An 18,283-nucleotide genomic window follows, 5' to 3' on the forward strand; every position below is an offset into this window, starting at 1 on the left:
AAAACTACAAATAGAAATAAAAAAGAAAAAATAAAGATAAACTAAATTGGTAATCGACTTAAAAAATGAGGGACTAAAATTGTAATTAAACGCATGACCTGGGCATTCAATCCTAATAATGAAAACGACACCGCATAACTATGGATCAAATTGAAAAAAAAATAAAATACGCGATTCAAAAAAAAATGAAGAAAATCAAATCGAAACATCACAAAACAAGAGGGACTCGTCGTGCAAATAGACTAATGAACAGAGACGCGTGAATCCTGCCCTGGGTCGGGTCACTACGCTGGTCTGAGCCTCTAAATGGCGTCGTATCGTGGCCACTGCACAGGCTCTGAACGACGTCGTTTCTTTCACTACTTATAACTAGAACCCTAGAGCAATCAGCAATTTATTTTATTTAAAATAAAACCTAAAAGATTTGCTTGTTGTTTTCGGTGCCGTTCTGTGATGCAGTCGTTCGAAAAGGAACTTCGAATCCTTACGCAAACTCCGATTGCGACGGAGAGAACCAGGATTCGGCGGCCAGGTAAGTTCTCTTCTAACTCCTCCTTTTTAAAAAGAAAAGAAAAAAAAACTAACAAAGATGGATCCCCTCGCCGCATCTGTGGATCGACTGCTCAGGGGATCCTCAGCCTCGTCCGACCCCGATTGCGATAGAGCGAACGGAGACCAGGTAAGCCTCTCATTTCCTTTCTCTCTTCTATTTTAGTACTAATCAATGAACAAAGGAGCAGAGAAAAAAAGAAAAAGCAAAAAGATTAACAATCACCTTTCGAACTTTTCGATTTCTTCGAATGAATTTTTTTTGTATACAATATGCGTGTGTGATTTTTTTTGTCTCTGTGTCCTTTACAAAGGCCTTGCCTTTTTGTTTTATAGGCCGAAAGAAAAAATAAATAAAAAGAATCCATTTTTTTTGTTTTCTCTGCTGCGTTTTCTTCCCATTTGCAGGTACGGCGTGCGGGGCTGGGGACGTGGCATGTACGGAGGCGCGCGCGAGGGCAAAGGCTCAGAACGTACGGAGGTTGGTCACATGTGGACAAGAGGAGCTGCTGCGGCGCTGGGGTTTGCCCTAGGGTTGCTATGTATTTTTTTTGTTGGGCCGCTTCGTCATTGGGCTAGGGTTTTAGAAATTTAGGTTGGGTCTGGGTTGAATTTGGGTTGTGATATTGGGCTTAGTGGGTCTGATGTATTTTGGGTTTGTAATATGGACTGATGGACTTTTAATAATTTTGTTTTTATTTATATTTTTGTTTATTTATTTATTTTTGATTTGGGCCGGGCAAATTTGGATTATTACATATATTATACCATAACTTAAATAACTCACATAACTTACTTAACTTAATAACTTATATATATCATACAATAACTTAAATAACTCACATAACTTACTTAACTTAATAACTTATATATATCATACCATAACTTAAAATAACTCACATAACTTAACTTAATAACTTATATATATCATAACATAATTTACATAACTCACATAACTTACATAACTTAATAACTTATATATATCATATCATAACTTACATAACTCACAGAACTTACATAACTTGCATAATACATAAATATATATCATATCATAACTTACATAACTTAATTATACTTATAAATAACCATGACTACCCGTGTAATTTATTGTCAACTTTAGACTTCAAGAACAACGAAATGGACCGGTCTTGGATGAATTTGTCAAGGGTAAGCAACGACTATCGAAATGGAGTACAAATTTTCCTAAATTTTGTATTCCAAAATACAAGCCAAGAGAATATGATTCTTTGCCCGTATAAGAAGTGTGGCAACATCAATTGGCATTTTCGTGAAGTTGTCTATAAGCATCTAATTGTCGATGGGTTTCTTCGAGGGTATAAAGAATGGATTTTCCATGGAGAATGCACACCTAGTACTTCCTTTTCAACGATTAATCCGGCTTATCCTCGTAGTGCTTACCATCGGTCTGTCAGAGAAGATGACATGGAAGGTATGTTGCGGGATGCATTTAATATACGCAATCATGGTTTGCAATCATTTTCACCCGACTTTGTTGCATCCGATGATTGTAATATCGGTAGAAATGCTTTTACCCAAACGGGAAGAAGTATACCTGATGAAGAGCCAAATGGAGAAGTGGCAAAGTTCTACACGCTACTTAATGAAATGAATGAAGAACTTTATGAGGGATCAAAATTTTCAAAAATGTCCTTCTGTATTCGTCTTTTTCAGTTAAAGTGTTTGGGAGGGTAGACCGGAAACTCTTTGACAATGCTGTTAAAGTTTTTGAGAGAGATGTTTCTGTTTGTAAAAATCCCTCATTCATGCAAAGATATGAAGAAACTGATAAAAGATTTAGGCCTTGGGTACGACAAAATTCATAGTTGCCCAAATAACTGCATGTTGTATTAGGGTGATCGGAAAAACCAGCAGTGTTGTCATGTATGCGGCCAATCCCGTTGGATGAATAGAAACACAGAAAATGGGAATGACGATGAAAATGATGCACAGTCAAGAAAGAAGCTAATTAAGATTTTGCGATATTTTCCGCTAATACTAAGGCTTCAAAGGCTTTTCATGTCGTCGAAGATAGCCGAGTCTATGACGTGGCACCATGATGGACGAACCAATGATGGATTATTAAGGAATCCGGCGGATTCTTTAGCTTGGAAATCATTTGACAGTAAATTTTCAAGCTTTACAAGCGATCCTAGGACTGTGAGACTTGGGCTAGCAACTGATGGATTTAATCCTTACAAAATCATGAGCACTTCGTACAGTACTTGGCCAGTAGTGCTTGTTCCTTACAATTTGCCTCCATGGATTTGTATGAAGCAATCTTCCTTTATCTTATCTATGATTATCCCTGGAAAGAAAGGTCCCGAAAATGATATTGACATTTATTTGCAGTCACTTATTGAAGAGTTAAAACAATTATGGGCTGGTGTTGAGACATATGATGTACTGATAAAGGAGAACTTTAATTTACGTGCAGCTTTGATGTGGACTATTAATGACTTCTTGGCTTATGCCAATTTATCTGGTTGGAGTACCAAGGGACGTTATGCTTGCCCTTGTTGTGCTGCGCAAACATGTTCGTAATGGTTATATAATGGGAAGAAGTACTCTTACATAGGGCATCTTCGGTGATTACCGTGAAATCATAGATTTAGATTTTAGAGTACTCTGTTTGACGGTACTGAAAAGTTCAGAGAAGCTCCTTCGCAGACCGATGGATCTGAAATCTTGTTCATGTTGAAAGATATGAATTTCAGTTATGGGAAGATGAACCAACCACCTAACACGCAAAGAAATAGAAGATTAAGAGATGAATCTGATGATGAATCTGATGAAGAGGATGATCCTAATGAGGCGGACTTGTGGAAAAAAAGAAGTATTTTTTTGAGTTGCCTTATTGGGAGCACACATTTTACGACACAATATTGAAGTCATGCACATTAAGAAAAATGTCTGCGAGAACATTATTGGGACAATTTTGAATGTCGATGGAAAATCGAAAGACAATCTTCAGAGTCAACTTGATTTAGTCCACATGGGAATTCGGCGTGATCTTCATCCCCAAGCACTTCCGAATGGGAAATATCGGTTGTCGCCTTCTATTTTTTCAATGTCGAAGACGAAGAAAGAAGTGTTCTGCATGGTGTTGAAGGATATGGTCTCAGATGCGTATGCATTAAATATATCTCGATGTGTGAGTATTAAAGATCAAAGACTATATGCCTTAAAATCACATGACTATCACATCTTGATGCAAGATTTACTGCCAGTTGCTATGCGGTGTTGTATGTCAAAAAAGGTGACGTCTGGTATAATTGAACTATCCAATATAATGAAAGCCATTTGTGGCAAAGTTTTGGATGTTCAAGAACTTGAGACACTACAAGATCGAGCCGCATTGACTTTATGCAATTTGGAGAAGATCTTCCCACCTTCTTTCTTTACTATTATGGTGCACTTGGTAATCTATCTCCCTCATGAAACAATACTTGGTGGACTCGTTTTCTATCGATGGATGTATCCCATAGAAATGTGTTAATTTATTTGTAAATTATTCATTCATTCACCTATATGCCTTTAGTTACCACTTTTGATAATGTTGTATATCGTGTTTAGGTTCCTATCCAAATTGAAGTCTTATTGTCGCAATAAGCGTTATCCAGAAGACTCAATTGCTGAAGGCTACTTGGCTGAGGAGTGTATGACTTTCTGTTCTAGATATTTGGAAGATGTTGAAACAAGAATGAACAAACCAAGTAGAAATGATGGGCTCACTGATCATAACTTGGCCAAAACTTATTTATTTTAAAGTTATAGAGAACCAATCAGCAAAGTTGAAATTTCAGAATTAGATGATAGATCGTGGCTACAAGCACATCGATATGGTCTTTTTCACCACGATTCAATGGAACCATTACACAAGTAAGTTCTAGAATTTGATAAATATTCATCAATTACAATTTGTTTATCTTCTAACAAAGTAAACATCTTTTTAGCATAGTGAGTACAAACAAATCTTGAGATCTCGTCTACGCTCCCGAAGATTACAACATCGAGAGATTAATAAGTTAGTCACAAAATCTTTTCATAAATGGTTAAGCCAAACAGTATGCAATTGAAGCTTTCATTGACAAATAATAATGTTTTCTCATAAAATTTATAATTACTCAATTTACTTTCGATTCAATAGGTTTGGAGTGGGAAGGACGTCAATGACGAAGTTAAATGGCTTTCCCAAGGTCCGAATAGAGTAGTAAAAAGATATAGTGCCTTCCTCATCAATGGATTCCGACTTCATGCAAAATATCGGGAGAGATTGAGGAGAACTCAAAATTGTGGAATAGTTGTTAATTCTTCAATTACAAGTTATGCTAGTGCAAGGGACAGTAATCCTGTTGAGGGTAATGTGGAGTATTACGGACTTCTTACTGATATTATTGAGTTGGATTACTATGGCAAATAGAAAGTTGTCTTATTTCGATGTGATTGGGCTAATGTTAATATTGCTCGTGGAATTAAACAAGATCAATTTGGTTTTACAATGGTGAACTTCTCTCGATTGATTCACATTGGACAACAATTGATAAATGAGCCGTATGTATTTTCTTCTTAAGTGAAACAAGTTTTTTACTCAAAAGATCCAACTGATGAGGGTTGGTACGTTGTACTCCGTAACATCCCTAGAGACTTGTTTGACATGGGAAATGGAAGTAGAGATGACATCGACGGCAGATCAGAAACTTTACCTTTTTCAGAACAAAACTTAAATGAAAATATCCCTAGTACTAGTACACAATTTCAATGGGTTCGTCAGGATGTTGATGAAGATATTTACGAATTATGATGTAGTAAGATTTTACGATTTTTTAATTATATGTAATATTATAATTTAAATATTGGTTTTATTAAATATTTCAACTATTTTATATGTGCTGTTATTGTTCTAATTAGTTACTAAAATTTCAACTATTTTACGTGTATTGCAGATAAAATGCCTAGAAGAAGATTGTGAGATCTAAGTATTGTTCGAAATACTCCAAACTCGGAAGAAACAAATAGTGAACAACAGACTGTTATTGGATCTTCGAATGTTCCGAATACACCTAATGAACTTGCAAAATTTCAAAGTATGTTTAAATTTAATTTACATACGTGATGACTTTTATTATTGATTTCTTTTTCAAATTCTTATATTATAATATATCATTTTTCAGCTGAAAGTGTGGGACGCGCAAAGGTCGAGGACATACACTACTTAAAGATTTATACGAGTTAGATCCTGTCGAGCGTGTCAAAGTATGTAGAAACAGTTTTGGTCAGCCTGTTGGATCAAAAGCTCGGCTTTTAGCAGATATTTGGGCATTATAGCACGAAATGTCAATATGTCGCCTATCAACTACGAGTCATGGCATCAAATGCCAATATTAAGGTAACAAAACCTTAATGTAATTTATAATACTTTGGTTTAAGTTTCATTTATATTACTTTCTAAACTTGTGTTTTTTGTAGGCGAGGTTTGCTTTAGAGGTCTCGGATAATTATGTCAAGAAGGCATTGGGAAAAAGGTGGAGAGACCATAAAATTACTTTAAAGAAAGAAGATTTTAAGACAAAAACAACCCTCGAAGAGAAATTGCGAAATGTCCCGCCGGGAATACTGAGGTACCAATGGGAAGATGCGGTTAGATTTTGGAATTCAAAGAAATGAGAGGTATTACGTACTTCCAAACTCTTATAACTATTTTGGTTTATAGTATTTACTATATACGTAATAATAATTTCATAATGTAGGATCGTGAACGAGTTGGAACAAGCAGCAGGCAAAAACAGAAATTCTCTCACACAACTGGGTCGAAAAGTTTTGTTTGTGCAGATGAGGCCGATGTTTTTTGAATTTATTAATAGTGTAAAATATTTATTACTTTCCATTAAATAATATTTTTACTACTATATTGTAGGAACTGTCGTCTGGTCAAAAAGTTAGACGCCTTCAACTTTTTGACATTACACATGGGAAGAATGATGGATCTCCTATGACTTCTGAAGCTGCAGAAATTATGGTATGTTTAGTTAATAAAATTTTAATTATTTTAAATATTTATAGTGTTTAATTATAATGGTTTAATTCGTCGTTTGTAATGCAAATAATGTTTAAGTTATGTTGCATTTGTTTTTATTATATATTTCGTTTCTAACTCTTTGATTAATTTATAAGGAGAAACTAAAGGATAAAAAGGCAGAGTATGAAGCAATTGCTTCGAGGATAGTTTTGTTAATGTTCACGACATTGATAATCGGATTATTACTGAATTTTTGGGTCCTGAAGGGTATGGTCGGGTTCGATTTCAAGGATCTTTTGTTAACCCAACTCAATATTTTGGATCCAGCTCGCAGCAATACATGCTTTCGGGGAGTCAAGCTCAAGTTGAAATTCAGAGGTTAAGAGACCAGATGACTTAGATGCAAGCGAGCACAATTGAGCAAATTACTCAACTTAAAGCGAATGCAGCATCGAGAGAAGCTGAGGTTCAAAGAAAAAATGAAAAACTCCAGCTACAACTTAAAGAAGAGGCAGCAGCGAGGGAAGCAGAGCAGAGCAGAAAGTACGATGCACTCCAACTGCAGCTTCAGAATATGATGAAGATGTTTCAGCAGTCGCAAAATCTGCCATCTTAGACTATTGTATGAATATTTTTAACATTTTAACTTTTAACATTATTGTATTATACTTCATTTATCAATTTATATCATATATCATTCGTTGAATTTGAAGTAGCATTTAGGTTGCTGTTTTTGGTTGGTTTCTATGTTACAGGAAGGGTTGCATATGGATGAAAATTGGATGTTAGAAATCTGCCAAAATTAGTGGCGTTTTCAATAAAAGCGCCGCTAAAGAATATGACATTTAGCGTCGTTTTCTATAAAAGCGCCGCTAAAGAACATGACCTTTAGCGGCGTTTCTTATAAAAGCCCAGCTAAAGAATATGACATTTAGCGGCGTTTGCTATAAAGGCGCCGCTAAAGAACATGACCTTTAACGGCGTTTGCTATAAAAGCGGCGATAAAGAACATGACATTTAGTGGCGCTTATCTTTAAACGCCGTTAGAGGTCATAATCCTTAGTGGCGTTTGTGGTAAAAGCGCCGCTAAAGATCATGTTCTTTAGCGGCATTTATGTGAGAAAAAAGCCACAAAAAATAACGACATGGTCTATAGCGGCATTTTTTGCGGCTCTTGTGAAAGCGCCGCAAATACTTTTAGCGGCGCTTATAGGCCTAAAAAATGCCGCTAAAAGCCTATTTTGTTGTACTGTTAGTTTGTTAAGTTTACTCTGGATTATACCAATTTTTATTTTATTTATACTTATAATTGTTTGATTCTATTTTATGATTACTCGAATAATTTTTATTGTAATAATTTAATATTTATAATCACTCAAACATATATTTATATTGTAGTTTAAATACTTAAAAATTCTTATTGTAACTGCCCATTAACTTGTCCTTGGAATTCTTTTTCAAATCAAAATTTGCTACCCTCTTCCTGTTCCAACCGCATATATATATAGGTAATTCCTTTTCTATTTTCTTTTCTTTTTCTTTTATTATATTAATAAATTCTAAATAAACTAAATATTATATATATATAATACAAGCTCAATTCAACAACTTATATTTACTGGTTTAGATAATATAGTTGATAAGTTTTAACCAAAACATCCACCTGAGAAATTTTTGTCAAAATGTACCTTAAATTTTCACAAAAATAAATCAAATAACGGAGGATGAAAATGAATTTAGGTTAGAATAAATTTAAATATAATCAACTCATTATTTAAGTATTGTTGTAGGAATTAGATCGGATCAACTGATTGGACTAAAATTGATTGGTATATTGATCCAAACAAAAAATTCAGTCATATTTTTTAGCACAATTGAACTGGGGCAGAAATCGATTGTTTTATATTTTTATAATTTTATGACTTAATAATTTATTTAATTAAAACCAAAAATCGATGTTAAAATCATAGATTTAAGTACTTATGACATCATGTTCTCAAAAACTCAAACCTTTATCAACATATAGAATCGAATCGAATAGCGTTTTCACCTCCCAAGTTTCTATACATAAACTATGAACACGGAATTAAACAATACAAAAATGGTATTCTTCTTCCACTGACATTTGATATCAGCTTCAGAAAAGGCAAAAGACAAGAATAAAGAGATAAAACAAAAGATTAAATCAATCCTATATCCTTGACTGACATCATTTACCTTAAAAACTCTATATTTTAACCAATCCCACCTATATGATTTTTCTGTTTTCCTATACATAAATTAAAGCTTACTTGGAACCAAGTCATTGTATTGTATTTCACGAAATTGTTTGAAGCAGATCCTCATCTCCTCCATCTGCATTGAAGGAATAGATGTCGACCGGGGCCATCGTGCAACCCATGGCGTTCTGCTTGGTTCTTTTATTACGGGAGGAGCCTCGGTGTTTGTCTAGATAGATTACAATCACGGTGATATCATCGTGAAAATGGCGCCTTATCCCCTTTTCGATTTTCTTGATGTCACTGTATCTCATCTCCCTTTTCTTTGCAACTTCTTGAATTGCAGCTCTTACCAATCTCTTGGCAATACCCTGCAAGCATTCAAGCAAACAAATATCAATACCGAAATGCGTTGCATTTCCATACGTTTCATTAGGTTAATGGAAGAACACGAATACTCACGGCTCTCGGGTTTTTGAAAACGATGTTTACAGCAGCTTCATCACTCAACTGCTCCCATAGGCCGTCTGATGCAAAGATGAGGAATTGATCCTGGGGCTTCAGCTTTCTAATAAGGATCGAGGGTTCTGCTGTAATAACCGGCCTTTTAAGAGGAACGGGGTTTCCGAACTGCTGGAAGATCGGATCTCTATAAAACTCAGGTTTCTTCAGGTAAACATCACCTATAGATCTTGACACCTGAAATAAGACAAACAAAAATGGCTCAGACCAGCATGACCACTCACATGCTCAAAGATCATGTATTAATCAATCATCTCCAGTTCTATAATCCAATGTACGATAAAAGCTAATGCATCTTATTCTCTCGATACTGAACGGATCGAAGTATAAAGCTCAACTTGCCTACTAAAGTAAAGGGGAACAACATCACAAAAAGAGAAGAAAAACATAAAAACGAGAGATTCCCTGCAGTTACATAAGCCTAGCTTTATGCTTCAGGGGCCTGCATTTGTCCATCTCATGCATACAACGCATACTATATGGAAAATAGCAGCATGAAACAGTACTGGAAATCAGACCAAAATATTCTTGGAAAAGTCGAAAAACTCAGAATTATAACCATTTTTTAGAATGAACTTTCATTCTAATGCACAATGTATACATCCATAATTAAATTATACCTCTCCATCAAGCAAAAAGAAACAAATGGGTTGCAAGCAATGCCTACGAAGAGGAAGTTAATTGGCAACTATTTCTAGAATCAACACATTGATCATTCCTCAAGCAGACTAGTTTTGAACTAAACGATTATAAATCAACTTGTCAATAAAATTGTACCTGGATTATGCCCTTAATCCTCCAAACTCCGCGGGTGTAAACCACTATATGTGAGTCATCTGGATGAAGTTCCTCGACCTCCTTTCGAACTTCCTCAACTCCAACATTATGATCAGTTGACAACCTCTCTGCCACTACTGTGTTTTCCTTATCCCCCGAAGCTTTCCTGCCAAGAACAGCTCTCGAGTCACCAAGATTTGCCACGTATAACACATCATTCGAAATTGCACCAACTAGACAGCATGATCCAACCGAAGCAATTTGAGGCCTCACAGGCAATGATCGCTTCACCAAACGCAAAAACTCCTCTTCAGTGGCATTGAATGCCTTCTTTATCACATCTGCAGATAATCCCCCTTGTTCTGTAGCAAATTCTACAATGAATAAAGGAAAAAAAATTTAAGGGTCTCCATCAATCTTTTTTAGAATCCAAGTGCATGCTTATCACTGAAAAGGATGCAAAACAAAGAAAAATAAATGACCTGAAAAATGCCAAAACTTGAACTACACTTACTAATTATTCTGAAAAATTCAAGTCCAAACAACCCCAAGTAGATACAAATTTAGACAAATAGTTCATATTCTCTTTTCCCATCAAAACAGACATAGTACTACATGACTATGGAGCGGGGCAAGATAGATATTGTCAAATTCATTACTGTTCCATTGTTGGCATGATCTGCCTCGACCCCACTCTGCTTCGCCGTAAATGTTAAAACTTGAATATCATTACTTTTAATATGCATAATCTATCAATACCTCACCTAATATATACATTTTTACTCGTTTTAAAAGCTAAATATATAAGAATAAGGCAAATATCAAAATTAAGTGCCCCATAGGTCCCTCTTTTACTGTTAAAAATTAGAAAAAGAAAGTCTATTTGGAGTTATCAGTTCGAAATCTATCAAACTAAATACATATTTGATGATTCCATAGACAGCTTATGATTTTCCTGACAAGGTCATATCCATATACATACATGATCACATGTTCATACATACATACATACATACATACAGAAAAAGGAATGTTGCAATAAAGAGGGAAAAAGGGAATTACTGTGGAGAAAAGGGAAGAGATGTTTGTTAACAAAACGGGAAGCTTCGGGACCGCCATGACCATCGTAGACGCCAACGTAGGTAGCAAAAGGAGAGGCGAAGACTTGGCTTTGATCTTCGAGGCAGTTGTTAGCCTGCACGACGGCGATGGAGAAATCACCGGAAGCGTGGGGTTTAAGGTCAGCGTGCCACATGAGAGCATCCCCACCAGCTCTAACGCCAAGACAACGTTCGAGCGGCCTGGAAAGGGACCGTAACATCATCATCATCGTGTTTAAAAAATAATAATAATCCCTTTATAGGGAATTTGATTAAATGAAAACCTCTTCGATGGTTTCAATGGGGGGTTTCACTTTGGGGGAAGAGGAAAATGGAAAGATATTAAGAGGGAAAGATAGAGTAGAGAGTGGGGTAAAGTGAATGGAAAAGAAATGCCGCGTAAAGAGAGGAAGATGATGATGACCAACGACCCCCGATACTTGCTGTAATTACTTCCCACTCTACGCGTTAACTAATACCCTTTTTCTTCTTTTTTGACTTTTAAACCCAAATCCTTTTTTTATTTTTTTTTATTGAATGGAGAAGGTTAGGTCTAATTTAATATTTCAATTTTTAAAGAATCGGATCGGTGATTGAATTATTCTCGATTTAATCGGTTCATTTAGTTTAACTTAGATTTGTTCAGGTGGTTCGATTTGAAGATTTGTTCAAAAGAGAAGAGAGTTTTGGTAAAATATAAGCTTAAAAAATAAATTTTAATAAAAAAATAAGGTACATTTTTTAAATGGGTCCAGTCTCAATATTTTTTTGTTCGGGCCCAATCAGACTTGGCTCGAATTTACCAAAAAAATTGTTATGCTTTGTCACTATTTTACTGTTATTTCGCTATTATATTGCTATTATTTTATTATTTTTGTTTAGATATTATATAACTATTTTTTTATTATTGATTTTGCTACTATTTTAGAAGCATATTCTTGCTAAGTTGCACATATCTTAGTGTTAGTTAAGTATAAATATTTTTTAAAATTTTATTTTTAATATAAATATTTTTTAAAAATTTATTTTCAATTTATTGGGAAACATTTATTTTAATGTTTTTAGTCTATTTAATGTATTATATTTTTTAGATTTGTTTTTATATAAAAATAAAAATATAAAAAATTTAATACGAGCAAGTTGGGTTAGGCATAGGTTTTAGCGTTTTTATCCAGGTCAAGCTTAGGTAAAATTTTAGGCCAATTTTTCGAGTCAGACTCAGGCCTAGGAAATAGGCCTAAAATTTTACCTCAGGCCAGCTGACCCATGGATAGCTCTAGTTCAGCCCCTTTGTCCGAATTGATATATCAATCGATTTATTGGTTCAACTAGTTCGATTAGCTGATTTGATTTGATTCAAAAACACTAAGGGTTATTTCAAGTTTAACTTAATTTGTATTTGTGCCGGTAGTTTGAATTGTTTTGATTTTAAATCATTCAAATTCGACACTTAATTTTTTGAGTCTAATCGTTTTGGGTCTATTTCAAATTATAATTTTATAAAAAGAAATTGAATTGAATAACATTTAATGTTTTGAGTTCAAATTCAAATCAATGTTATTAAATTGGGTCACAATTAATAGGCGTACTAGAATTTAATTACAAATATATATCCATAAGATAAAACCAAAAATAAAGGATTAACATCTGACAAAGGACTGACAATGCATTGTACAGAAAGTTATCCACAAATTTAATTAGACACAAAACAAGATAAACCTTACTAAATGTATGTATATATGATTAAAATAGAGGGGTAACGTGAATTCCGTAGGTTAACCTAACGATTAAGATACTCATCGTTTCAAGTGTGATTTGGGATTGAGTCGGGTTAATCACACCCTTAATAGGGATTTACCCTCTTCTAGAAAATGGAGGACTAAAGTTTGAAATCTTATTTAGTATTCACAGCCATGATTAATTCTCTTTATGATCTCCACCCATACAATAAATGTGAAAGGGGTAGCAGTATAAATAACATGTCTTTATAGGGGGCCGCCATTCAAGAATATATTACTTCCTCTGAACCTGACAGTGAGGCATGGATAGCAACTTACATAGCACATGTATCAAATTCAACACTAAAATTAAACTCATTTACCAAATTGAAATTTAAAAAGAAAAACTCAAATAGAAGTACCGAAAAATATTCATAAACCTTTTCCTTTGTTTTTGCACCCGTCAAAATTCCAAGACTTACATATCTCTAATTAAGAGCATCATCATTTACAAAATTAAAAATTAATCCTCTACTTTAATTTGTTATAATTTGACCCACGTAAGTTATAACAACCGAAAAGTTAATCTAATTAAGTAATATTGTTAAACCTTATTATTGGATTGTTTATTTGAAAACCAGTAATTTAACAACTTATATGCAACAAATTAACAAAACTCATTTGTTCATGTTCATGTTTTGAATAACACCTGGACTAACTTTCCAATTTCCATAAGCTACAATGACTAAATTTTGACAAATTAAAGTAGAGGGACCAACTTATCAATTTTCATAAAGTAGGGGATGAAAATCATAATTAGACCATGTATATGTTCTATCGCGTGAGTTGGGGATTGTTTTATAGTATACTTCTACAGTAAGGACAGTCCCCACACGTTCTGAGCCAAGGATCTAAGCAAGCAAAGTGAAACCTGTGCCCACACGGCAGCTGAGTAAGCACATCTCCTTCTCCGAAGCTTTCAAGGCATATACTGCAATCTCTTGATTCCCTTGATGTCTTTCTTTCAACATTGACGTCTTGGCTGCCGAAAATTTCCAGTGGCAAACGGTCCAGAGCCTCCTGAGTAAGTCCAGGAGGCTTCTTGTTTGTTTCTCGTAACAATTCGAACCTTTCTGCTTCAGAGGTTAATGGGGAACCCCTAGCTGCCAACCCTGTAGAGAGTTCACTTATGATCCTAAAATCATCGCCCGTTACATGCTCCCGGTGGTAAGCATTAGGTGGAGCTCTATTGCTTCGCCTGAAGAAAACAACAGGAAGAAACCGTAATGAGAAGGAAAAGAAAAGATGTACAAAATGTTTAAATAGCGGTTAATGCAAGACCTAACATATATGTGTCCATTATTGAATGCCACACCAAGTAAAATTCAGGATCGAGTGGTCCACATGCTTCTCTCAAGCAGTAGATGGTAGTTAGGAAACGAGTAACACCAATTCGCTGTGTACATGAAGTGGTAGCAAAAGTGGTCTGGCTAGTCATAGTGGCTAATGATGTTACTACTTAGAACCTATGTTACTCAGACTCGGGCATGGGTTTCAGATATGGATATGTATCCAATACAGGTATGATTACTTTTTCTAAGTTTTTCCATATATTTAGAAGATCCTTGGAGGTCATATCCTCGTATTTGTGTGTCGGACACGAGTGAAATGAAGAGTCCAAGCAACATAGCTTAGAAAAACTAATATTACCATAGAATAGGAAGCACCAGCAATGGGACTGGACCATATTGATAGTTAGCAATGCGAGAACAACAGGCACTAATGGGCAGAAAGCACCAATAACAGCAGTGGGCCTGGAAATTAAGGTACTACTGGTAGGTAAGGAGTGACGAAAGCAATATCAGCTTGAATGTATTAGCAGAAGTGGGACAGAAATTTCAAGCATAAAAACATAAATTCAATCTATTCAAGAATATATAAATATATAGAGAGAGAGACTAAATTCAACTTAAACGATGAGACTAAATTCAACTTAAACATTTTCAAGGAAAAAAGAAAAAGCCTGCCAAAACATGATGATTATGTTAGGCAATTCCATAGAAGAAAGTTCAAATTCACTAGTGACAACCCACCCGACTGACCAGCTGAAAAGTCCATGGTAAGTTAGAAAATAGTTTGGACTGAGTGAAATTAGTCTCAACATTAACTGACTACAACCCCTAACAGCTCTATCATATGATACGGTATCTCTATTCTTACGGCTAAACCAAGTCAGACTCCTAGTGCCCCTAATACAATACTACATATTTATCATTTGGATTCACTAATAATAAGGTAGCACAATGAACTGCAAGGCACTGAATCTTCCTACAGGTTACGATGCAAATTGCTCATATGATAGACACTTCTTTTGATCATATTGCACCCTCAACAGATCCACAAAATCAAAGTTCAAGAGCAAAATCATTCTGAATTTAGGTAAAACTTTCACAGACACAGAGTTCCACATGATTTGTCTATCCTATCATCAAACTTCAGAAATAAGTAATAGAGAAGAGATGTGCTGTGCTGTCTTTAAAAAATGAAATTTGTGACAGACCAAGAATAGTGGATAAATTTGGTCCAACTAGAGTAGCAAAACAAATTGAGTGCCACAGGCAAGTTCACCATCAATGATAAAAGTGGCTTCCAATTGGTGTCAAAGATCATGCAGATAAGAAAGAACATGATTCAATAGCTATTATAATTTACTTGTTCTTGCAGTTTGACCAGTAATAATGCTGTACATAATACATGGACAAGAAATGCAAATACTAAGAGTTGCAAATTTGCAGAGAGCTCTAGGTAACCTGTTTGCAGAAACAGACACGCCTCTTAGTCTTTCAACAAGCCTTGCTCTTGCAAGCAGCACAGCTCCGGGAAGCCTTTCATTTGCTCTCAAACTTTGCCTGCTTGAACTGCTAACACCATCTGCATTTAATCCATAGCTCGAACTGAGCTCGCCAGTACCTTCATCAAACCCTTCTCTAGCAAGCCTCTCACTTGATCTCAAACTTTGCCTTCTTGCATTGCTTACACCGACTGCATTTAACCCATTGCTCGATACAAGCTCGCTGGTACCTTCATCAAACCGCACTGATGAACGCTCCTGAAAAAGTAATATCCAAATATAAGCTATTCAGGCGAGGAGAAATAAATTACATAGACGAGGTAATAATATCAAACTTACTTGTTTATTCTTGTATATGTGGCAAAATCTTACTGCAAGTGAGCTTAGGCTTTGCTTGGTACCAAAGACGGAAACATGGAAAATTTGTTCATCAAATGTTAAGATTCATATCCACCTTATTACTTTGTAACTTAACCATCAGATAAACAATTTTCCAATTCACTCCTTTCCATCCTTCATAACAAGCAGAGCCTTAGGGTTTAGAAAATTGTCAAGAAAATACCTATTCTTCAGTAATTTCACTGATAAATTTAGCTTAAAACTACTAATTTTCAGAGCAAAGTTCAATATTGGAGCATAAAACAGACAACGAATAAAGTACCAATAAATTGGTTGAAAATCCAATTTTTAAATTAAAAATAAATAAATAAAAGTGCGGTTTATTTTCCCTTCCAAAAATAATACTTAATCCACCCCCATTTTTCCTTATTTCTCTTTTTTTCTCAGCAATAAAATAAAAACAAATACCTAACAAGAAATAAATAATTTGAAAAAAAAGGTAAAAGAGAAATTAAGCGTACAGAGAGCGAGGAAGCACGGGAGCTGAAGTGGCGCACGTGGGGAGACCGGCGGAGGGAATCACCCCCGTCCAAATCATGCCTCTGATTATGATGACTGAGATGATTCCGGCGATGGTAATTCCGTTCAATTGAGGACCCAATCCCTAAATCCGGATCGGGTCGACCCACTCTTGACCTTCGTGTGTAGAATAACTCCGAAGCGCTTGTCATCCAACTAAAACCCCCAAATGGTGTTTTGATCTGATCTTACCAATTAAAATTTATTTTTAATTTCTCCAAAAAAACAATTAAATAAACATGAAAATTGTAATTTGGATTAAGAAATAAAGGAAGAGAAGCTGATGAGCCCTACGAAGAAACGCGGGAGAAATTCCTGCGAATGAAAATCGATAGCCTTAGCTTCAAAGAAAATGAATGGAAAGGGATGTGTGCTTTTTAACCCTAAATGGTTTAATTCCGGTTTTAGTCCCCCTCATATGCTAAATTTTAAAATTTAATCTATATATTTTAATTTTATATAATTTCATCCTTGATTTTAAGGAATAATATTTGACACCCCGCTAATACATTATCATTGAACAATAACATGATACTTCAGGAAAACCAAAATTAGTGAAAGACTTATCGATAAATATTAACAATTTTATTTAGTGTTTTGATTTTTAAATTTTACATTTCAATTTTAGATATATTTAAATAAAATTATTAATATTTGTTTATAAGTCATTCATTATTTTTATTTCATTAGCATTGAAATATCGTGGTTGATGAAACTTATACATCAACGATATATTAAATATTTGTTTTATTTTTATTAATTTCTATCATTAAAACGATGATGTGAAATCTTTTATTGATAATTTTGTTATGGTCAAGGTAGCCATAATATATGTTTTTAATACAAATTCTCGATAACAATTAGTAATATTAAGAATGTAAAAAATTAAATCATGTTAAATTAATCGAGGTTTAAGGGTATAAAAGGTTCTCAAATTTAAAAAAAAAATTAAGTCTATGCTTTTTTCACTCAATTGAGTATTTTAACTTTCAAAAATGTATAAAAAGGCTCTCAAACTTTTTCAAAAAAAGCAATTAAGGCCCTACTTTTTTTTACGCTCAATTGGGTACTTGAACTTTCAAAATACATAAAAAAATGCCTTCAAACTTTTTCAAAAAAGCAATTAAGCCCGTGCTCTCTCTCTCTCTCTCTCTCTCTCTCTCTTTTTTGCACTCAATTGGTTAGGTAATTGAATTATCAAAATGCATAAAAAATAACATTTGATCGTTAACTTTAATATTTGACCGTTAAAATTAATTGTCTCTAATTTTTTTCCGTTAAAGTCATCCTTTGTCACAACCACGACATGACATGTGGAAAAACAATTATAAAAATAAAATCAATAAAAGTTATAAAAATATTAAATTTTAATAAAAATATAAAGTTTATTAAAAATTGTAAAATTTTATAAAAATAATAAATAATTATAAAATGTATCAAAAAGGCCATTTAACCATCAATTTTAACCGTTGACTGTTAAAGTTAACGACCCCTATTTTTTTTCTAATTAAAGTCATCACGTATCACAACACAGTGTAACATGTGGTAAAAATGATAAAAAAATAAAGATCAATTAAAGTTATAGAAAAATT

General features: G+C 34.3%; 2 protein-coding genes across 2 annotated transcripts; both read right to left on the minus strand.

Annotated features, from left to right (window-relative positions):
- Nucleotides 1-8,579: 8,579 nt before the first annotated feature.
- Nucleotides 8,580-11,619, minus strand: LOC105783135 (probable protein phosphatase 2C 63). Its single transcript, XM_012608373.2, has 4 exons — nt 11,167-11,619; nt 10,105-10,478; nt 9,268-9,504; nt 8,580-9,176 (listed from the first exon to the last, which is right to left on the minus strand). The coding sequence occupies exons 1-4, from the start codon at nt 11,432-11,434 to the stop codon at nt 8,904-8,906; spliced, it is 1,152 nt and encodes a 383-aa protein (XP_012463827.1). The 5' UTR covers nt 11,435-11,619; the 3' UTR covers nt 8,580-8,903.
- A 2,069-nt stretch (nt 11,620-13,688) lies between these two features.
- LOC105783775 (probable E3 ubiquitin-protein ligase RHY1A) lies at nt 13,689-17,016 on the minus strand. The gene is made up of 3 exons (XM_012609420.2): nt 16,634-17,016; nt 15,733-16,031; nt 13,689-14,180 (listed from the first exon to the last, which is right to left on the minus strand). The coding sequence occupies exons 1-3, from the start codon at nt 16,841-16,843 to the stop codon at nt 13,781-13,783; spliced, it is 909 nt and encodes a 302-aa protein (XP_012464874.1). The 5' UTR covers nt 16,844-17,016; the 3' UTR covers nt 13,689-13,780.
- Between the last annotated feature and the right edge of the window lie 1,267 nt (nt 17,017-18,283).

The sequence above is a fragment of the Gossypium raimondii genome, chromosome 13 (genome assembly GCF_025698545.1).
Source record: "Gossypium raimondii isolate GPD5lz chromosome 13, ASM2569854v1, whole genome shotgun sequence".
Classification (NCBI taxonomy): Eukaryota; Viridiplantae; Streptophyta; class Magnoliopsida; order Malvales; family Malvaceae; genus Gossypium; species Gossypium raimondii.